Here is a 22,561-nt window from a genome sequence, read left to right on the forward strand (position 1 = left end):
CATTTGAGGATGCTAATGTGAACACTTTAAGAAAATGTAACAATGTTTAGGAAGTAACCATATCAAAATGACAATTACATAAGTGACTTGTGTATGGACTAAGTATAGGCTTCTTCTAAACATTGGAAAAGACCAAGGAAAATTATTTGACTTGTCATTTTCCTTGTATATACCAAGCTCTTCTTGGGTGCCACTATTTCATTCTTTGATTAAAAAAAAAAAAAAAAAGCAACTATGTGGATTCTAAACTCCATGAAAAGCAAGTTCTGCTTCTACCTTTTAAACTCCTATAGAGTCAAATAAAGTGATATACATATATCACTCTATTTATTTATTGTGAACAAATACGAATATATATATATATATATATATATATATATATTTGTTCAACTTTTTTTTTTTGAGATGGAATTTCACTCTTGTTGCCCAGGCTGGAGTGCAATGGCACTATCTTGGCTCACTGCAACCTCCACCTCCCGGGTTCAAGAGATTCTCCTGCCTCAGCCTCCGAGCAGCTGGGATTACAGGCATGTGGCACCACGCCCAGCTAATTTTATATTTTTAGTAGAGACGTGGGGTTTCTCCCTGTTGGTCACGCTGGCCTCAAATTCCTGACCTCAGGTGATCCACCGGCCTTGGCCTCCCAAAGTGCTGGGATTATAGGCATGAGCCATCATGCCCGGCCTCAACCTTTGTTTTTTTTTTTAGATAGAGAGGGATCTCACTATGTTGACCAGGCTGGTCTCAAACTCCTAGCCTCAAGTGATCCTCCCATCTTGGCCTCTGAGAGTGCTGGGATTACAGGCCTGAGCCACTATACCCAGCCATGTTCAACCCTTTAGTAGAAATTTCAGTGCATTTATATGCTTTTTGTAATTGCTGATGTATTTATGCATACATATGCCATTTTATTTTGTGTTTTTTATTTACTATGTGTTTTCTTTGCTTTATTTTCTCCTTTCTTGCAGTCTGTATTTTGTCAGTGGATAAAATAGTTATATTCATCTCAAGTACTTCAGTCTGAATATTAACAGCATCATTCAATAGATGCTTTTCAGCTGCAACTGTATACAGTATGTCTGTGGGTTTGTGCATGTGTATAAGAGAAAGAAAGAGCCTGGGTGCAGTGGCTCATGCCTGTAATTCCAGCACTCTGGGAGGCCAAGGTGGGCAGATCACTTGAGGTCAGCAGTTTGATACCAGTCTGGCCAAAATGGTGAAACCCCATATCTGCTAAAAATACCAAAAAAAAAAAAAAGTAGCCTGGCATGGTGGTGCACACCTGTAATACAGCTACTCAGGAGACTGAGGCAGGAGAATCGCTTGAACCCTGGAGGCGGAGGTTGCAGTGAGCTGAGATTACGCCAATGCACTCCAGCCTGGATGACAGAATAAGTGAGACTCCATCTCAAAAAAAAAAAAAAAAAAAGAGAAAGAAAGAGATTTTGTGAATGTGTAACTGCAATATGCCTGTTTTAGAATCCACCAATTGCAATAAAAAGATTTAACAATTTTTATGGCTGTCATGGTGCATTGTGTACGATAGACATTTTGCATTCACAGTTTGATGTTTGAAATTTTGATTGAAACTCCACAGCTGTATGACATAAAAAGCAGACATTTAAACCACTGACCTATGAGGTGATACGAAATGAGTCACTTAACTAGTGAGTCAGGCCAAACACTTAGGATAGATACCTCCTTTCAACTTTTCTTTTTATACATTTTACAGTAGCTCTGAAAACATTACATTTTATTCAATTCGTATGAAGTAGATTATATGCTATATTGAAGTTGGTAAATTTAGGGATTTGTGGAGGTTTTACAATGGATGGTTATGAAATACAAAGGGTCTATATATACTCTGTAAGGAAAAGAGCAGTATTGCTTGCTGAAGGCTTTGCCACAGATATTTTTTAAATTAAAAATAAAGTCTCTAGTCATACATAATTTTTGATGCATAAAATGTTATTTTTTCTGTAAACATCACAATAATAGTTTGTATCTCCTGTTTTGTATATAATTAAGAGCAGATGAAAGAGTGCATTTATAGTGTACAGATCACAAATATGCTAGGCAGGAACACTTTTTTGTTTTATTTTGAACTAATAGAAACACATAAATAAAATATTTTAAATCAGCATTGATAGGACCTAGCAAGTAAAAATGTTAAATTTCCTATCAATGTTGACAAACATGAAGCACTCATAGATGATGTTTAACTCTCTCTAATATGAGAGTGTTAGAAAACTAGTTAATTATTATATATATTTAATTAGCAAATAAGAAAAATCACTGAATAATATCAAATTGACGAACATCCTTTACTAGGTTGGCAGATAATTATAATAATAATGTGAATATTTTGTCATAGATCTTTTTTTTTTTTTTTTTTTTTTTTTTTTTTTTTTTTTTTTGAGGCGGAGTCTCGCTCTGTCGCCAGACTGGAGTGCAGTGGCCAGATCTCAGCTCACTGCAAGCTCCGCCTCTGGGTTTCCGCCATTCTCCTGCCTCAGCTCCCAAGTAGCTGGGACTACAGGCGCCCGCCACCTCGCCCGGCTAGTTTTTGTATTTTAGTAGAGACGGGGTTTCACCGTATTAGCCAGGATGGTCTCGATCTCCTGACCTCGTGATCCGCCCGTCTCGGCCTCCAAAGTGCTGGGATTACAGGCTTGAGCCACCGCGCCCGGCCATGTCATAGATCTTTAAGCACATGCAGCTAACTCAGAAAGTTTCACGGTAACTTGAAAGTAGCTTTGGATCTTAGAAATTTGGTGCTTATATACATAAACCAGAAATTTTTTAGTTTAATAATGTCTGCCCAACTGGCAGAATACTTTCCCCCTACTCTTAGATTAACAATGAGCATTTTATGTAAATTTACATTTCACTACCATTTACCTTGTCATGAGAACCTTTATGACTAGTTTGATACTTTGGATATTTAAAGTAGGGTTTTTTTGTTTTGAATTTTGTTTTTAATGCTGTAGGTTTATCTTAGGATGCAATTTCCACTTGTCATATATGTTTAGGAAATACAGCTCTATTAAGGAAATGGCAAAGCTAACAAGAACCAATGAGTGTAACTCACCCTAGGGTGGATTTTTTGCATTTACAATATAAAATCAAGTCACTGGCACAGTTGTTTTTCCCTGTACACTTATACATAAAGTCTAGTCATAATCGTTTACTTCTAAAACTGATAAAAACAAAGAATGTTGGGTCAAAAAAAAATAAAAAAAGAAAAAAAACCTCTAAATAATAACCAGCATTTGCAGGGGAAAATCCAATTCACATCAGACTCCATGAAAGACAAAAGGAACTTGCAGTGGTATGTAACGGTTTGCAAATATTTTGGTAGTTACAATCATCCTCTTGCTTTTTCTTCTGTGGCACCTCTTTTTCTAATGGGGCTGGAGCCATTATCTTGCTAGCAGGTTACACCAGTGGTCTGGTTTTAGAAGCAAATTTGTACTTCTTTTAGTTTTGCCTGGCTTTTATGAATGAGCTCTGTAGGAAAATAGGTTCTTTGTGGCATGCACATTTGACGAGTCATTTCTCACTTCTGAGATCGCTAGGTAGAATAGAGAGTGATTTGAGGAGTCAAGATGAATCACAGAGGAAGATTTTTTTCCACTCACCTTATCATCATACTGTGCATTTCTGCATCTATTTAAAAATTAACTTGTGACCCCTAGTAATAGTCCATTCTCAGTCACGCACATAGCTTCCCTTTATGACTGTTGTTATAACTTTTCACCACAGAAGTGATTTTGACTTGTTAAGAGTGGACAGGTTAAGAAACTCCCAGGAATATCAGGTTAGTTTCAACCTTTCAATACAGCCCAAATGGAGTAAATATGTTTGGGACAATATTTGCGACCATGCCTGTCTTGAGTACATTTCTTTTAAAATTAATTGTAAAGTATCAGACAACACATTACCTAGGATTTAATGGAGAGCTTTTCTGGGGTAAGTTTAAAAAAGTTGTTTGAGAAATGCTTGAGAGATCACTATACTTTTATATTTGTCATTTACATCCTCACAGTAACTTTGCAAATGACAACAAATAATGTTAATCTGTAGTGATTTCCTTGTGTGTTACGCTGAATTGTAAAAATTTTATTTTGTTTTCCTAACTTTGGATATAACTGGCAAGGCATGATTGTGTTAGGATGATAGAGTAATTTTCTGGAAATTCTTGGCAATGTGTTGATTTGTTCTTTAATGACATTAAATTATCACAAACTAGCCTTTAGGCTAGTTTAATTCAGATAATAAAAATAATGAAAAGTTATAAATATGAGTCTGTGTTTCTGTGTATATCTGTATGTATATGTAGAACATCTAAATATGTATAGAAATAGAAATTGTTCAAATTAAAAATGAAGAAATATTATGGTTTTTTTTTTGAGACGGAATCTCACACTGTCACCCCAGCTGGAGTGCAATGGCGCAATCTTGGCTCACTGCAACCTCCGCCTCCTGGATTCAAGCGATTCTTCTGCCTCAGCCTCCTGAGTAGCTGGGATTACAGGCGCCTGCCACCATGTCTGGTAATTTTTTGTATTTTTAGTAGAGACAGGGTTTCACTATATTGGTCAGGCTGATCTCGAACTCCTGACCTCATGATCCACCTGCCTTGGCCTCCCAAAGTGCTAGGATTACAGGCGTGAGCCACTGCACCCAGCCTATGGTTTTAAAAATATGCAAAATGTCAGACAACTAAATAATTTGTAATACGTTTTTAATGCTATTATAATATAATGTAATACTGTAATATAATGTAAATGTAAATTACATTTCTTACCAGCAGAATCCATATATAACAAAATAATGTACAAACTTAAGCTTTGAACTTTTTTCTATTAGAGTTATACTACCTACAAAATTATAGCTATTTTTTTTTCAGAATTGGTACATTATGAATATAAAATACACTAAGATTTTATTAAAGCCTACCATTATTATATCTATTTAAAGTATTAAGAAACCGATAATACATATTTTTTGGTGTTATTTTAAATATTCTCAGCAAAATTAAAGTGAAGAAGTAGAAATAAAACAAAATCTCAGTATTTTAAAAATGAGAATGATTAAGAATTATTTGATGTTAGTTTGAAAATTTGTAAGTAGTCAATAATAACTTAATAATCAATTAATTAATAACAACAATTAATTATAATCAATAATTCATAAGTTTGCCAATTTATAAAACCGAAAGCTCTATTTTCAGCTTTTAATTAGGCTACAAGGAGATGTTTGATATTTCAGATTTCTCTTAATATGAAAGATACATGAGATGAAATTAAATTGGCTAGTCTTTGAAAGGATTCTAAGTTTTTTCTGATTTTCAAATCTAATATTTAGAAGTAAAATGGTCAAATCACTTTATACAGTAACTTTTTACTCCACATTTAAAACTTTATTTATATTTATTATTTTTACAGTATCCTTGATAATTCTATAGACATAGATATTACCCACTACATTTAGGTATGAAAGATTAAAATGACCTTATTAGTACCACAACATTAAGGGTGAAGCTAAAATTAATAGCACAGGTTTTCTCCTTTCCCAACCAATAACTTAGCTGATTGATTCAGCTATTTTTTAAAGGCAGTATTTTTCAAAGGCAATAACTTTCATGATTAGTAACGGTGTTTTTGCTGATTTGTTTTAAAGAAATGTGTGTCTTCTACCTTCTATACTTTGTTTTTGTTTAACTTTTGGAGATCTATTCAATTGCATTGAATTTAGTTTTGAAGTTTTCCAAGAATATTTATTTGTTAATATTTACATGGTCTTTTTTTCTATAACCATAATAATTTATTAAAAGGTTATTAGAATTAGGATTAATATTAATATGTTGTTAGAAATTAATACAGTTCAGAAGAATACTTATGTAAGGAAGTTATACTTTTATTTAATAATAGTTTAAGAAAAATTAACAAGTTTGCCAATTTATAAAACCAAAAACTCTATTTTCAGCTTTTAATTAGGCTACAGGGAGATGTCCAATATTTGAGATTTCTCTTAATATGAAAGACACATGAGATGAAATTAAATTGGATAGTCTTTGAAAGGATTCTAAATTTTTTCTGATTTTCAAACCTAATATTTAGAAGTAAAATGGTAATTCATTCAAGTCAACAGTGGAGGTAAAAACATAACCACTTTCCCTTGAATCAAAAGATGTTTACAGTAGCATGCTTGCTGCTACAGAGTCTTTTGTGATTGTCACTCTAATTACATGTTTTTCACATCAAAGTCTTCAAAAGTAATATAGGTACAAATTGACTCATAACTATTTATTGGGTAAAGGAATTCAAGAGAAGTTTTCTGTGTATGGAAAAAATGTATGTAAAATACAAGTGATATCTTTGTTAGATATTTTCTACTTCAGCTGAATACAGAGCAGCCTGTCTCCCTATATTACTGGATCTTATCTTGAAATTATAGGCACCAAGCAAATAATGCTATAGGGAATGTGTAGCACTACCATTTTAATTAAAATACAAAATGATAATCTGCATCGGGGTAGAGTTAAGGATTTGATGAGTTCCAATTATATTAGTAATAACATTTTCATTTGATAACCAGATAACTGGGTAATTAAAAACATGTGATTAAAGCAAAGTCAAATCCTAATTTATAAAGGCCATGAAAACAAAAGAGCATAGTAAAACCCCATTAAAAAGTAGTTGCTGCACCATTATGAATGAGATACATTTTTATCAATATCTTATAAAGCAAATAGAGGTTGAATCCTGCCATATGTTTATATGTTAAAATACTAGAAGACCATATGATAAAGTCCCAAATCACAAACACAATACAAAATCCCCATGAGTTGTTTTTGCCAATGCAAAGCCATTGTGAATAGGCGTAGGATGAAGTACAATGCTGGAAGATGATGAAGAATCACTGTACAAAGCTTCAAAGATTGAGGTCAGAATCTAGCTTAGTAACTCAGAAACAATTAATTGCAGAGTGCAGGTATATTATATTTTTGTTACCTGCATTGTTACTGCATTTCTCATCTGAAATAGGCAGATTCTAAATGATTCTGAAAGTAGGCAGAATCATTTAAATGTAGTCCAATTTGGAGCCCAGTATGAAGGGTGGTGGGGATGAAGGTACCGTGGTTTTTTAGAGAGGAAAGGCCCAAATGTGCATTAACAATCATGAAGAAAGGGACTGGTTCAAGCAGGAGCCTTTATCCAAGAGTTCAAGGACAGATGGGAATTGAATTTTCTCTGGTGGCCTTGATTGGCAAGGGTCGAAGAAGTCTGCTCAGCTGAGAAAACAGCACATGGCCTAATTATATCCACAACACAGGGATTTTTCAGTCCTCTCTTTAAAAACCAACTCTTCCTTGCATCTATGAAGCAACGTGAATCCTATCATTAACACTTCTTTCTTTGTTGCTGACAAAAATTAACTCCTAAACCCACCAACAGAGCTTGAAATGTCACAGTTCCCTTTAGAGGGACACAGACCTCTTCCTCCTCCTGGCAAAATCTTCTGCATGAATGAAGGTGGAGAGAGCCTTAGTGAGGTGACTATCTGATGTCTCAGTGCTACTCCCAAAGTCATAGTTTTTCAGGCAAGGGCACAAGCAGTGGACAATAGCCCGGCGGATGTAGCTGTCGAAGATATAGTAAATGAAAGGGTTGACACAGCTGTTGGCAAATGCCAAGGGTCCACTCACCTCCATACCAAGCTGAAGAATGGCTGAGGGAAAATAGCGTTCTTGCTGCAACCCAGAGACAATGGCCAGGAGCTTGAAAGTATTGAAGGGTAACCAGGAGACAAGAAAGGCTGCCACGACGATAAAGATGATCTTTATAGATTTCTTCAGCTTTTTGTTGTGCTTTCCTGACTGCTGGTAATGGGCACACAGCTTCCTTGCAATGCAACAGTAGCAGGTAACAATGCTCAACAAAGGGACAAAAAAGGTGAAAATTAAGGCCACCAGGGACCATATGAGTTTAACTGGAGTTGCCTTTTTCTCTGCACAGTATGGCTTATCATCAATCAGCGTGAGCTCCCTGGACAGAAGAGTAGGCAACCCCAGCAGGCAGGAGATAAACCAGATGCTGGCACAGACTACATATGCACAGTCTGTCCTTCTGAATTTCCTGGATACGACTGGGCACACAATGGCCAGGTAGCGGTCAATACTCATGCAAGTGAGCAGGAAGACACTGCAGTGCATATTGACGGAGATCATGTAGGAGCTCCCTTTGCACAGGAAGGAGCCCGTCCTCCACAGTCCTAAAGATGCTTCTTTATCCACCCAGAGAGGCAACGTGACAAGGAAAATGAAGTCAGAGGCAGCCAGATTGATGATAAAGATGTCGATCAGTCTTCGGCTGCCAGGTTTGAAATACAACGCTCCCATGAGAACAAGGTTCCCCAGCACTCCAGTCAGGAACACAGCTGTGTAAAAGACTGGAAGGAAGACAGAGGTGTAAGGAACATGGGAGTGGGTCTCCCTGATGTCAGGGTTTGGGCTTGTAGCATAGTAATAATCCAAATAAACTGAAGTTTCTTCTGGGTCCATCACCAAAGAGCAGATGCCAAATCTGGTGAGTTTCCTCACCTATGATGTTTTTGTGTAAATATTAGAAACCTCAAGGGAGTTTCTTTTATGCAGTACCTGCCTCTCTCTCTATTTTTTCCCCTCCCTTTAAAGATCTTGGACAAACATGAAAGCCGAGATTAAAAAATGCAGTTTCTGCCAATCCTCAGAAAGGGCCCACAAGGTGCACCACTCTGATTGGTGTTGGTTGGTTGTGGTTGTGGTTTTTTTTTTATTTGCATTTGCTCATGAAACTGAGATGCTTTTTGAGTTCTTTTTTCAAGATATTCAATTTATTTCTTTAAGGCCAGTAATTAAGAAGTGAATTAAGTTGATTTTTCCACTTCCTTTAAAGACGTCCTTTGCTTTTGACACTGAAATTTATTTTGATCTAGCCTTCTGCTTCACATAGAAGATACTGTTCTACTTTTAGAATTGTAAGGCAATGATGATGTATTCTTTTTATTTACTTTGTTGGTGAAATAGGAAGAAAACTAGTCTTTCATTGTGTAAAGAGTGAATGAAAATTTTCCCAAATCATACCAGTCTACAACTAGGTCAAACAACATGATTCCAATTAGGGCATGAGAATCTCCCCATCTATTTGGCTCTTTCCTTTCACATGTAATCAATTCTGTTTCATAAGTTTTTAAAAATCCCCCAAAGACTGGGACCACATTTTGTGCTCTTATTATTATTATTTTAAAATTTCCATTACAACTAGCATAGCATCTTGCACATAGTTGGTGCTTTGGAAATGGTAGTGTATTAGGTTTGATTGAGAACATTCTTTTTGTTATCCAGCATAACTAGCAGAAATGAATTCACTGGGGTCTAACTTCAGGTATTGTTGTTATTTATGTAACTTACAAACACAGGTTTAAAAATCTCAAATTGCTATTTTTACCCTCCTATCTGCTATTGTAATTCAACCAGTGAAGTTCCCTTTTGTTAAGAGTTAACATCATTGATTTGGAGATTTTCTTCCTATGAACCCTCAAATACGCTTCATCAGACTCTGGATCCCCTCTGATCTTCTCTTCATTATACCACACCTGTGTAGCAGTGATTTTTTTTTAGCTTCTGAGCCATGGCCTTCTGGTACCTCCACACATGAGTGAACATCACTTTTGGAATTGCTGGTTACTGATCTGGCAACAGATAGACCTATAAGTGACATCATAATGGAGGTGCCAGCATGGACACTATAAAAGGGAAGATTTTTTGGTACATATAAAACACTTGGGGAACAGGCTAAAACAGAAAGAATTCTATCACATTTTTCTCTCATATGTTTCCTTTTGTATTATGATGACCATAGTAAAATATAACACATTTTGAAGCGGGCTCCATTTATTTCAGCTCTTTACTGGCCAAAGTGACTCAAGGCTCTCTTGCACTCTCCTTCTCTCTTATCTGATTTAATCTTCAGAATTCTAGTTTCAGGTTGATATTGCTATTCATAGAAAAATGTATGTTTGTGGATGAAAATATAGTCATTAAACATTTGAAGTCCTTTCTTAAGTTGTTTTTTCATTTGTTTGTTTGTTTAATTTTTGAGACAGGGTCTCACTAGGGTGTCACTTTGTCACCCAGGCTGGAGTTTAGTGTTTTGAACACAGCTCACTGCCAGGCCCATGCAATCCTCCCACCTCAACCTCCTGAGTAGCTAAGACTACAGGCATGCACCACCATGCCGGACTAATTTTTGCATTTTTTGTAGAGATGGGTTTTCACCACGTTGCCCATGCTGGTCAGGAACTCCTGAGCTCCAGAGATCTACCCGCCTTGGCTTCCCAAAATGCTGGGATTACAGGCATGGGTCACCAAGCCTGGCCCTGCTGAATTGTTATTTCTTCAGTAATTAGTATATTAAAAAGAATCATCCCGCCGGTGGCACTTCCTCCTTCCCTCTTCCTCCTGATACGGTATAGTGTCACCTGAGTCTTAGGCAAGTAAGCTGAGGTCAGGGAAGGATGAAGGCTCCTCTGACCTGGGACAGTCCCAGAAGTCACTCTGGAGTTGATTTGTGGGCCTGAGCCTGCCTTCTCCTGTGTCCCTGACTGCTGTGCGCAATTCATTTAATTTCATGGAGGGCATATTCTTTACTAAATATAGACTACAGATCAGAGAAACTAATTAACCGCTTTGACATTTCTGGGACAGAAATCTTTCCCACTGGGTAAGCTTTAATTATTTAATAGAATCATTCATTTTGTCAAAAATTGGAGTAGGACAATATTTACTCGAAAAAGATTAATAGGGTAATATAGAATATTTAAACACATCATCTATATCTGTGTGCCTGTGTGTTAAAGCACTAATCATGTATATTCTTTAGGTGTACTAAAATTTTAATATTAGAATGTTGCACCCTAGAACCATAAGTTCTTTTGACATTTGAGAAAATAAGGTTGATTCTGGGTCTAAGGTTTTTCTACCTTTTTTTTTAATCCTTCGATATGTCTCAAGAATTCTACCTAAAGATATTATAAAATGGAAAAAGAGTTCATGCTCATACTGTAGAGGAAAATATTTGGCTGCACATTCATTCTGTATCTCTTACATTTTTTTTTTCAAATTTCAAATGTTCCTGGACTGCTGATGTAAACTATCTCAAATCCGATTTCCTCAGCAAACTATTGAAGTAGTTGTAGATAAAATCGTTTGCTTTATCATATATGGCCACTTTGAAGTATGATATTTAATGGTAGACTGCTACAGTGTGAGAATACCCACCGTCGATCAACAGTTTCTTGGTACCCAAATCAGAAAACAAATTAAATGTTTTAAGCCAAAAACGGACACATAGCATAGTGCCAGTCTTTGAGTACCTCAGAGTGCAATGCTAGTACAAGACAGAATTCACAATAAAGCTGGTTAAAGTGGGGTTGTAAATAAGCTGGTACAACGGTCAATTTTAGGAGTTTGAGTGTTCTTTCAAATAAACATGAAGATACTAACAATAAAATAGACACCCACACATAGATCAAAACTCAAAAGCAACACTGGGTTCCATAAACATACGAAAAGTCAGTGTAAACAGAGTGATGGCAAAAACAAAAAAAAAGAATAAGATGTAAGTATTAGTAACTGAATTAGAGCATATATGCCATTTCTCAGAAAATAACGCTCAACTTTCCCCCCTGACTCCTGGCAGAAATAACTGCTTCTTCCTTTGTATTTCCTAAGAACTTTAAAAATACTGGTTACAAAGTACTTGTCTCATTTCACACTGTTAGTTGTCTTTGTATCTGACCCTGCAGCTGATAATGAGCAACCTGAAGGCAGAGTCCATTAGTTATCTCTGGACTGGCCTCCAGCATACAGAAGTTACCCAACTGAAGTTCTTTTTGGACTCTTAAAAAAGCCATTGTTTTGAATCTGTGAATGTCAGATAGTATTACCCAGATTAGAGTCATCAGGGACTCTTGCTAAGCTGTAGATTGCCAAACCCTATTCTAGATGTCTTCAGTCAGAATCACTGGGGAAGAAGTCTAGGACTTTGTATTTAACAAGCATTCAAGGTGATTCTTACACACACTAAAGCGCTAAAGTTTAGAATCACTGTTCTAATTCACATACGTTAATCAACATTATATATTATGTTTTGTTATTATTTTGACTAATTTTTTAAAAAGATTTAAAAGTTACCTCAAAATTTGAAATTTGTGGAAGTCTTTTAGTCTGAATATCACAAAATTTGAAGAATTAATTTAGATTTCTAGGCCCTACTTATTCCATGTTCCAATTCCTGAGTTATGCCCCGAACTGGTTCAGGTGTTGAAGATGAAGACAGAGAAAGGTTTTCTCTACTGAAATGTCTGCTCAAGTGGATCCATTATTATTTGCTGTGGCTGCAGCCTCTGCTTCACCAGCAGGCTGAGGATTTAATAATAGAGCCACCCCAATTAGGCTTATTGAACTTATGATTCTATTACTTCGGCCTCTTCCCTGTCAACCACCGTATCAGGTGGAGACTCATCAGATTGCATGCATATAGCACAGAAGAAAGAAATCCCTGGATACAAAGCCTTTGACTCACACATGCTCTGCTGATATGTCCCAGAATAAATGGCAAAGAACGTGAAGCAACTAATTATTTCTCATTAATCTTATCAAACAGTGTCATTATATATTCACATGTTAGATACATTATCTTGTCCATTTCTTACAAGTATCATAAAGTGCAAAGTCAAATGGTTAAGTTTATACTCTAGGAGTTTATTTTTATTTTTAAATTCTCAGTTACTTGGAGAATTTAGTGCTATATAATTTAATATCATATCATGCCAAATTAAGGGGCATGTATTCACTATTAGGAGGGCCTCCACTTAATTTACTGGGTTATTTCCCTTGGTAACTAATACTTAGATAGAAATGATGTTACTATTCTAGGAATATATACTTTAGGTTTCTTCATAATAGTGGATTTAATCTGAATTTAGGTTGTGCATAACAAATTTTATGTTTATTTATGTTGGTGTCCTTGGCATCCAGCAGAGTGTCTGGCAAGCAATAGATAGTCAATACATGATTGTAGATCTGGGATGAATCATGCTTGAATTCTGAGTTATTTCCGAAGAGTAGGGACTTTTCACAAACTTCTTAGCTTCCGTTTTCTATTTTCCTGGGATTGTCACATCATAAACTAATATGAGGAGATGTTTCTAAGTTAATGCAGCATATTTTTTTGTCAACTTATGCTAATGTTTTCACTTAGCACATCTTGTTGAATCAGAAGCAACTTGCAAACGAATAAATGTGAAAAATATCACTATCAGGGACTCATAATAAGTATGATGGATAGTGATGAGAAGAGGACTCCCTCAATGAAGACTCTTAAGTTTATTAATAATTAAATTAATTTATTATATTAGTTTCTTATCTGCAATAAAGATTTTTTTGAAAAGATATTTTTGGGAGGTCCACAATTCATACTCATAACTCTATACTAATAAATGTCAATTAGAAGAAATCGAAAAAGTTTCCTTCTATAATTTTACCTTCATAATTACTGTTAATCTTTGAAATAGCAAGGGCTTTTTTTCGGTATCATTTCTAATCAGAATGCACATAGTCTTCCTCCTTTTCCTTTGCAAACTACAATTGCCACTATCTCTGCTTCTAGTACATTGCCTAGGCTTGAGGTATAGGGTATATAAATTCTGCAATGAAACTCTAATGCTGTGGATCTATGAAAAACTGTATTTTGTAGTTGCATTATTCTTCTTCCAGTAGAATTACAAACTGTAAAATTTTAGAGTGTAAAATCGTAAAGTGAAATTAATGATCATTAGTACAACTGTTTTACTAATGAGGACCCTGGGGTCCATAAAGGGATCATTAACCAAAGATCCATTGATAATTTTAAAATAAAGGATAATTTAAACTTAAACTCCGCATTTACATATGGCTCATTCGCTGTCTTTCAGAAGCATGGGCATCTAAAAATTATAGTTTTTTTTTACTACATGTGGCACTTTACTGGAACTGCTAAAAAAAAAAAAAAAGACATTTTAGATGCATTTTTCTATTTGCCTTGATCTTGATTCTGTTATTGTTCTACAGTGAATGGGTGCAAGGAAATTCAAAGATAGGTACATTTTTAAAAATGGTTTTTGATTGGAACCCAGAATTGTATATATTCCCATTTTCTTCCTTTCTAAAGTTCATAAGGAAAGCAAACAGGAAAAAAATTACATGAAAAAACATAATGTAAATATATCTTATAATGTAGATATAACTTTTAATTCCTAAAAATGTGCAATTAAAAATAAAATAATATTAAATGTATTGGAGAATTTGGTATTGATGGAAATTCTAGTGTGAAGGGTTGTTTTGTAAGTTCATAGTAAAAACAAGTTACAACATCTGAGTATCTAGATTTTCAGTTATCGGTTTGATTTTAAATGCGCTATAACTATAATGCCTTCCTGTTGAAACTAGAACCATCTTTAACAAGTTCAGCTAGATGCCTCATTTAACTTTGCTTTTAAACCTAAATTCCATAATCTCCACATGGTTGCACAAAATCATCTTTCATATTTGTGAAAATATGAGGCTAGCTACCGTTTCTCAAACAGCAGAGTAAGAAGCAGAAGTAGAAATTTAGCTCCATTAATTAAGGATTTATTTTACCTACTCATACAACAAACAAGCATAAACAGAAACTAGGAGACACTAAAGATGCAGCGATAAACCAGAAATACGGTTGTGTGGTTGGTGAAACTGGGTGTAAAGAGGCCGTTCAGGTCCTCTCTCAGGGTGATCGAAACCACAAACACGGAGACACCTCCAGGTTCACACTAGGTTGGTCAGTGAAATGCGTCCTAAGTGTTTTCTAGGCATTCTGAAGACTTGAAGGGTGCAAGTATCATCCTCCTTTGCAGGTTTTCCCAGAAACATCCACCTCCTGAGTCATGACGACTTGTGTATGATATGAACCCAGGCCTGGGAATCTACTGAGCAGGGCTAAATAAGGATGCCCAAAATACTAGCCCTGGCAAATCTTTCCTAGTCATTTGGTGGTCAGTCCAGAGCTTCTCAAACCTGCTGAAGCGAGCAGGAACACCTATCTCTATAAATGGCTTATCTCTATTTAGAGGTAGCCTCTAGGGTTAATCCAGGAGCTTTAAAAGCTGTTTGTCTTTTTTGTCCTTTTTTCCCGGTCGCTGCTCGCTGTCCCGGTCCGCGCCTGCTCCCTGCGTGCCTTTTCGCCATGCCTCCGAAAATTGAGGAAATCAAGGACTTTGCTCACAGCCCGACAAAGGATGCCAAATCTGTTAAGATCAAGAAAAATAAGGACAACGTGAAGTTTAAAGTTCGAAGCGGCAGGTATCTTTATATCCTGGTCACCAGTGACAAAGAGAAGGCAGAGAAAGTGAAGCAGTCCCTGTCTCCTAGTTTGGCAGTGAAGGAGCTGAAATGAACCAGCCACACTGACTGGAACTGTATTAGAATACAAAACCAAAACCAAAACAAAACAAAAACAAACAAACACACAAAAAAGCTGTTTTCACTAAGCTTACTCAGATATTGTAGACGTTCAACGAATATTTGCAAATACTAATAATTTAATGATTCTTTCCTAAGCCTCAGGTCCTGTGCTGGGCATTGTATATGTATTTTCTCAATCTTCTCAATGATCATGTGGGATAGATGTTACTGTCAACATCCATATTTTGGAGAAAAGACAACCGAGACTTAAAGAAGGTTAATTCTCCAAAGTCACAAAACGAGTATATTCAAGTGTGCTACCATGGCAGTCAGTTACTCTAATATCCAAGTTTGCTACCAAGTCAGTTACTCTCTCTAGTTCCTTTATCTATAGACTGAAGTTGTTTCTTCTTTACTCTCCTTTAAACTTCTCTTTTGCCTGGTTACTGACCACAAGATCTCAGTGGAGTGGTAAATCCGAAAGTAGGGGATTTCTCTTTTTTTTTTTTTTTTTTTTTTGCGACGGATCTTGCTCTGTCGCCCAGGCTGGAGTGCAGTGGCGCGATCTCGGCTCACTGCAAACTCCACCTCCCGGGTTCAAGCGATTCTCCTGCCTCAGCCTCCCAAATAGCTGGGACTGCAGGCGCCCGCCACCATGCCCGGCTAATTTTTTTGTACTTTTAGTAGATGCGGGTTTTCACCGTGTTAGCCAGGATGGTCTCCATCTCCTGACCTCCGAATCCGCCAGCCTCGGCCTCCCAAACGGCTGAGATTACAGGCGTGAGCCACCACGACTGGCGGAAAGTAGGGGATTTCTAATGAAGGCTAATGGATGAAGACATTTCCTGGAGTATAAAGGCATTTATGCGTCTTACTACACACTGACAATTTGCCTGTGCCCCTCCGCCACTTTCTCTAGTTGGTGCCTCTGACAAATTTTTTTTGATTGTATGCTGTATGTGAAAATCCAGAGTCAAGTTAGAATATATTTGGCTACTAGCTTATTATGTGCTGTATATGAATATCGGTTCACTCAGGTGAAAGAAATGTAACTACACTTAGAGAAACATATCATGCCTTTAATCTGTCCAAGTGGTAGAAATTTAGTATCAACTTGAAGCTCCCATCTTTCTCCTGTGCTAAATTACAAGGCATTAGGGGACACGGAGTGGAGGTTTGAGAGACCCTCTGGTCCTTGAGTCAGCTTTCTCTGTAGGTTACTGTTGAGAAATCCACCGTTTGCTGGTCCCAGGGCACGTTAATAGTTCCACTCATGTTATTGTTAAGATGTCCCTGCTTCCTGTCCATGAATTTCTGTGTTAAACCTGAGGGCTCAGAAACATTGTTGCCTGTGTGCCACACATCATCTGCAATCTCCAATGCTGTCCATGACCTTATCTGCTTGAGTGATGTTCCCCAAATTTCAGTCTTTTTCCTACTATACCCACAATTTTTTATTCATTTTTTGACATATCTGGTATTCTCAGTATTATTAACTTAATATTTTTTAAATTAAATGAAAAAAATTTAAAAGGAACAACATTACTGCAATAGAAAGCTAGTATCACTTGTCATAAAAAATAGGCAGCTACAAACACACATTTTATGAAACCCAAATAATGTCATTACATTCTTGATGGATACTGTCTGCCAGGTCACATACTTCTTAGCCTAAACTTATGCAATAAAACGAGAAGGACTCTGCTCCAATGGGAGGGATTCTGGGAGAGGGAAATAAAACGGGTCAACGTTTCACAAGTAGAATCCCATTTTTGTTCATTTATACTTAAATCTAGAGGCAGGGTGGTGTGATAGGGAAAGCATAGGCCTAAAAATCAGACCTAAGTTATACAGGTCACGGTCATTGACTATAGGTGACCGGAAACAGGGCCGCTTTACTTTCTGGACCATTGTTCCTTCCTCCCTAAAATGCAAGAATCCAACAGCCTAGACTTCCCTTCAGCGCACGGGCTTGCCCTGAGGAGCTGAACTACATCTCCCACAATGCGCCGCGCGCGGCGCCAGCATGCCTATCGCCGCCTCAGACAGCTTTCAGTCTGTCCCTCCTACAACTCCCACAAGGCCCCTCGGCCCCGGGCCGCGGCCCGGCCCGGAGTGAGGGTGGAGGCGGAGGCGCGGGAGTTATGGAGGGGGCGGGCTCTGCAGGGAAGTGCGTCAGAGGAGGCGCGGGGAGAGTAGGGTGCTGTGGTCTGAGCTAGAGGGTGAAGCTGGCGGAGCAGGAGGATGGGCGGTGAGTGAGCGGGACCTGCGTCGCTGGGCGGGGGTCGCGTCGCGGTTCGATGTTCCGGGCGGTTTGAAGAGGGGCCCCCTTCCCGGGCGTGGTCGGGACTGGGCGGGTTCCGAGCGGCGGGTTTGTCCCTGGGCCGAGCCCTCTAGGGCGGGGCCTGGTCGGGTACCGGGGGACTCTGGCTGGGGGCCGCGCACGGCTGCCCCGCCCCAGCCCTGGCCTTCTCCGGCCCCGCCGTGAGGCCCGGGAGGTGACCGCTCCAGGCGTCTGGCTTTGAAGAACCGCGGTTCCCAGTGCTGGGACCCTTTAAGGTCATTTGAGAGCACCAGGATGAAGGGGGGATTTTTAAAAAATCAAAATGCAAATCCAACTTTTTGAGTTATCGTTGTCATTGCCCTTATCTTTCCTGAGTCACTTCCAATTTTCCAAACTCAGCAACCCCAGTTTGCGAGTCTGTTTTCGTGCACCTTTGTAAGGTGTTTGGTGTGGTCATGGTGTATACTTGCCGTGTAGTATTTGGCTCAGCGCGATCCGCCTTGAGTCATTTTACCGCGGCCATTTACTACTGCCGTTGAGCCCTGTCCACGCCTTGGGAGTGTTGATATTTTGAGAGTTTTCTGTCTGGCTGAGGAGGGATCATTTAGTTTTTGCGGACATATGTTGCATTTAGGGTTTAGGGAGAGAGCAAGGTTTCAGTTGAGGAGGTTCAGAAGTATAAGGACTAGGGAGAGTAGATAGGAGTGAAGCATTTGGCAACGTAAAGAAGCGTGGCTTAGCTTTAATGGATTAGGGAGAGATTGCTATCTAGCATTATTATATGTTATTGTTCTCTTTGCTATTTTATACACCTAGAACAACCTTTCCCTCGGGGTTAACAAACTTCTTCAACTCTGTTTTCCGTATGGCTCCTGACTCTTACCTTTGTTTTAGGAGGCTTCCCTCTTCAGAGGAAACTGGGAGAAGCCAATTTCCACTGCTTTTTCCTGTGTCTTTTTAACACTCAAACCCAGAACACTTAATCCTCTGCAGCTCGTGCAAAAATTCAGTCTGTGATTTAAAATGTGTGCACGGTAACACTGCTGACCATGGGCATGTCTATTGTTTGTATCTGTAATGTGTATGTCCATTTCAGTGTTGTCTGTTTTAGTATGCAGGTGATAGACTAGAGAACAAGACCTCTGTCTCCGTAGCATCCTGGGTATGTGAGCATTCAATAAGTACTTTTATGAGAATGAGTTTTGTTTTAAGCTTAATTAAAAACGTGCTTGCTTTCTAAAAAAAAAAATTCTTAATGGTTATATGTACGAAGGGATGGGGAATTGGGTAAAGGGTGCATTTGGAATAATTCAAAATAGTCTTTCTTATTTGTGCTTTAAGACTAACTTTCTTCTTTCTTCAACTTTTAAACAGAGCAGTCTGAATGCCAGAATGGATAACCGTTTTGCTACAGCATTTGTAATTGCTTGTGTGCTTAGCCTCATTTCCACCATCTACATGGCAGCCTCCATTGGCACAGACTTCTGGTATGAATATCGAAGTCCAGTTCAAGAAAATTCCAGTGATTTGAATAAAAGCATTTGGGATGAATTCATTAGTGATGAGGCAGATGAAAAGACTTACAATGATGCACTTTTTCGATACAATGGCACAATGGGATTGTGGAGACGGTGTATCACCATACCCAAAAACATGCATTGGTATAGCCCACCAGAAAGGACAGGTATTTCTCTTCTTTTAACTTCTCTCTTCTTTACCTGATTAATAATAGACAAAATGACCTAGTGATTGCCCAGTTACATGTAAGCAGGTTTATTGGTTCTCTCTCTCCTTAAAGAAATAAATCATGTGTATCTTCTCTTTCTACTGCCTTCTCTCCCCAACTTCTTTGCATTACCATGGTACTCATCAATATTGGTTGGATGAGGAACTTTTCTTATCTTGGGAAAGCCATTAAAATTTTTTTTATTTACTCACACATTAAAATACTTTTTATTAATCTAACACATGTCATAAAGAAATAGTTGGAAAAGTACATAGAAAGACTTTAAAAATATTTGGTAACTAGTAAAAGGACTACCATCGAAAATCAGCTCAACAAATTGTCCTTTTATGGGTTAGCTGTATTATAATACATATCTATCATTTACCCCTATGTCTTAGGGGATATAATTTGACCAGCTCTACATTTAAATCTGTGTAATTATGAGACTGTTTTACAGCAATCTTGATGCAGAGTTTGTAGGTTACGAAATTTGTATTACAGAAGTATAAAACAAAACAAAACTAAGTTTTTCAGGTTTATTTTGCAGGCATTCTTATTTAACACTTAAAGATTTTAAATTCCAGTTATTAAAATGGTAGCCTTAGAACTCTTTGTAAGGAACAACGTTAGTGACTACTTCTGTTGTCCACTTAGTGGGGAAGCATTGTATTCAAATCATAGCAGAACAGGCTTGTGTTACCATATATCAAAAGGATGATAACATGTCACTGTATCTGGGAAAAAAAGGAGGTAATTTGGAAGGAAAGGAGAGAAAGTTGGTTAAAATTCATTGTAAAATGTTCAGTTTGACTTGTGAGGTTACAGGAGCACTTGATATTGGAGTGTTACCATTTAGTCATTCGTTAAACAAATAATTTATTGCATGCCTCCATGTTCCAGGGCCTTTTAGCTGAGAGAACATCAGGAAAGAGAACAAAGTCCTTACTCCTGGGGAGCTAGCATTCTAATAAAGGATGACAGGCAATGAACAGAATGTAACAGTATAAACAGAATAAACAATTATTTAGTATGTTAAAAAATGACGTGCTATGGCAAAATAGAACACAAAAGTGATTTGGAAATATGTGGGAAAAGGAATATTGGTGGCCATAGGTTATGATTTTCAATAGGATACTTAAGGTAGGTCTCATTGAGAAGACACCACTTGAGTTAAAGAATGTAGTTAAAGACTAGACAAAAGATTTGGCCATATGGGTAAATGGGGAGGAAGTCATTTAGGTTGGAAAGGACATCTACTGCAAAGGCCCTATGGCAGGAGCATGCCTGAAATATTCAAGGACCAGTAAGGAAGCCACTGGGCTGGAATGGAGGGAGAGACGGAAGTTGGGTATATTGTCAAAGACCTGCTTTGGGAGTGGGTCTGGGGCAAGTCCTGGAGGACTGTAGGTATAATGAGAACTTTGGCGTTGACTCCAAGTACAATGCTGAACCATGCTTTGGTCACCCTGGTTGAGAACAGAGGCAGCAGACAAAGGTGGAAGCTAGAGGACTATGGTTAGGAGGCTATAGAAGTAATTCAGGTTAGGTGATGGTTATGACTCACACCAGAATGGTAGCACTGAGCAGCAGCTGGATTCTGGACATAGTTTGAAGGAAGAATTCCTGGGATTTCCTGATGGAATGTAAATGTACAAGAATTCTCTAAAGTTTCTGGTCTGAAGAACTGGAAGGGTGGAGTTGGCATTCCCTGAGATGGGGATATGGTTGGTAAAGCAGGGTTGGATGAGAAGATCAACATTCCTATTTATTTCTGTCTTTGTCCCCTCCCCTTCTTCCTAGGCTTTCTACATAGCTATTCTGCCATTCATTTTACTGCTTCTACTTTATTTTTCTTCCTTGTGTCTATGTCTTCACTTGCCACTGAGAACCAGTGGCATCTATTGGACATCTATGAAACCTATGTGTCAGTCAGGGCCAGAGAAGTTGCTGACCCCTCTGGAAACATCCTTTACTTTTTACTTCAGAGAATAATTACTGAAAGAGATTTTTGTTAAATGTTTATAATTAAAACAACAGGCAATTGTTCTTGTTCCAGAGTCATTTGATGTGGTCACAAAATGTGTGAGTTTCACACTAACTGAGCAGTTCATGGAGAAATTTGTTGATCCCGGAAACCACAATAGCGGGATTGATCTACTTAGGACCTGTGAGTATTTGATTTCACCAGGACAGTTGGGGGAACAAAGATAATTTTATTTGTCTCTTTTTGGACTATGTTTTTGGAATAAGATGAGTTAGTAGATTGTGCCAACTTGAAATGAGATCTCTAACAGTATCCAATGAACTCTAGTCTGTTGATATTTTAGAAGGTAGATACTTGCTTACCAAATTTCAAATGATTTGAAGTTGACAGGGGCAACTACTTCATTGGATGATGAGATCTAGACCTTTAAAAGATGTTATTAGTGGGCCCATTTAATAAGAGGAAATTTAATTGAGATAACTTATAAATTCCTCTGCTTGAATTAAACACTTTCCACTGCTTGAGTTCAGATACGTATATGTGAAAAAAGTTGACTGCAAGCTCTAAATGAGTCAGTGAGTTGTCAGGCCTGCCAGAAGTGTTTATCCAGTCTTAGGTGATAGTAACTAAAGGGCAGATGTCAAAAAATATGAAAGTATTTATTAGGAACAGCCTATTCCTTGATGATCAGGCAGCCCATGAAATACTGTCTTCAGATTTGAGCCTCAGTTTTCAGGGCTATAGGGACTTGCCCAGAAGAATGACCATGTTTGTAAGAGAAAAGGGTGAATAAGGTGTAGGTATTCAGTTTTATAAAGAGAATGTGTAGCAAGCAGTTTATTACCAGGAGAGTTTGAAAAAAGTAAGTTTGAAAAACACTTAAGAAGTTCCAGAAAGCAAAACCAGCACCAAAAGGTAAAGTTTGGTGAAGATCGATGTGAATACATTTCTAATAATGAATATTGTCTGAAACTGGAATGGCATTTTTTGTAAGGTCATCAGGTTTTCTTCCCCTGTTGCTGAGGGATTTATGATAATTAA

At 37.7% G+C, this 22,561-nt stretch overlaps 3 protein-coding genes across 8 annotated transcripts in view; 2 read left to right on the forward strand and 1 right to left on the reverse strand.

Moving 5' to 3' along the window:
- Nucleotides 1-5,202: 5,202 nt before the first annotated feature.
- On the reverse strand, nucleotides 5,203-8,699 carry GPR15 (G protein-coupled receptor 15). Its single transcript, XM_033211524.1, has one exon. It carries the CDS (start codon nucleotides 8,567-8,569, stop codon nucleotides 7,487-7,489), a length of 1,083 nt encoding a protein of 360 aa, XP_033067415.1. The 5' UTR covers nucleotides 8,570-8,699; the 3' UTR covers nucleotides 5,203-7,486.
- Nucleotides 8,700-14,428: 5,729 nt separating this feature from the next.
- Nucleotides 14,429-15,599, forward strand: LOC117083618 (60S ribosomal protein L38-like). Its single transcript, XM_033211525.1, has one exon. The coding sequence runs from the start codon at nucleotides 15,174-15,176 to the stop codon at nucleotides 15,516-15,518; it is 345 nt and encodes a 114-aa protein (XP_033067416.1). The 5' UTR covers nucleotides 14,429-15,173; the 3' UTR covers nucleotides 15,519-15,599.
- A 1,963-nt stretch (nucleotides 15,600-17,562) lies between these two features.
- Nucleotides 17,563-22,561, forward strand: part of CLDND1 (claudin domain containing 1) — a 28,116-nt gene continuing 23,117 nt past the window's right edge. For 3 of the 6 annotated variants that reach the window (XM_033211531.1, XM_033211533.1, XM_033211527.1), the window contains exons 1-3: nucleotides 17,586-17,777; nucleotides 19,185-19,494; nucleotides 21,593-21,703. In XM_033211531.1, coding sequence (XP_033067422.1) covers nucleotides 19,203-19,494; nucleotides 21,593-21,703 — 403 coding nt within the window. In that variant the 5' untranslated portion in view covers nucleotides 17,586-17,777; nucleotides 19,185-19,202. Of the gene's footprint in view, nucleotides 18,086-18,921; nucleotides 18,973-19,184; nucleotides 19,495-21,592; nucleotides 21,704-22,561 lie in introns of all 6 variants that reach the window. The other 3 variants (XM_033211528.1, XM_033211529.1, XM_033211530.1) reach the window with 3 other exon arrangements.

Source organism: Trachypithecus francoisi, unplaced genomic scaffold, assembly GCF_009764315.1.
Source record: "Trachypithecus francoisi isolate TF-2019V2 unplaced genomic scaffold, Tfra_2.0 Lachesis_group0, whole genome shotgun sequence".
Classification (NCBI taxonomy): domain Eukaryota; kingdom Metazoa; phylum Chordata; class Mammalia; order Primates; family Cercopithecidae; genus Trachypithecus; species Trachypithecus francoisi.

What these genes read in the sequence shown, in the direction of transcription:
- GPR15 (XM_033211524.1), bottom strand. Translation starts at nt 8,569, where the DNA reads ATGGACCCAGAAGAAACTTCAGTTTATTTGGATTATTACTATGCTACA.
- LOC117083618 (XM_033211525.1), top strand. Translation starts at nt 15,174, where the DNA reads ATGGCTTATCTCTATTTAGAGGTAGCCTCTAGGGTTAATCCAGGAGCT.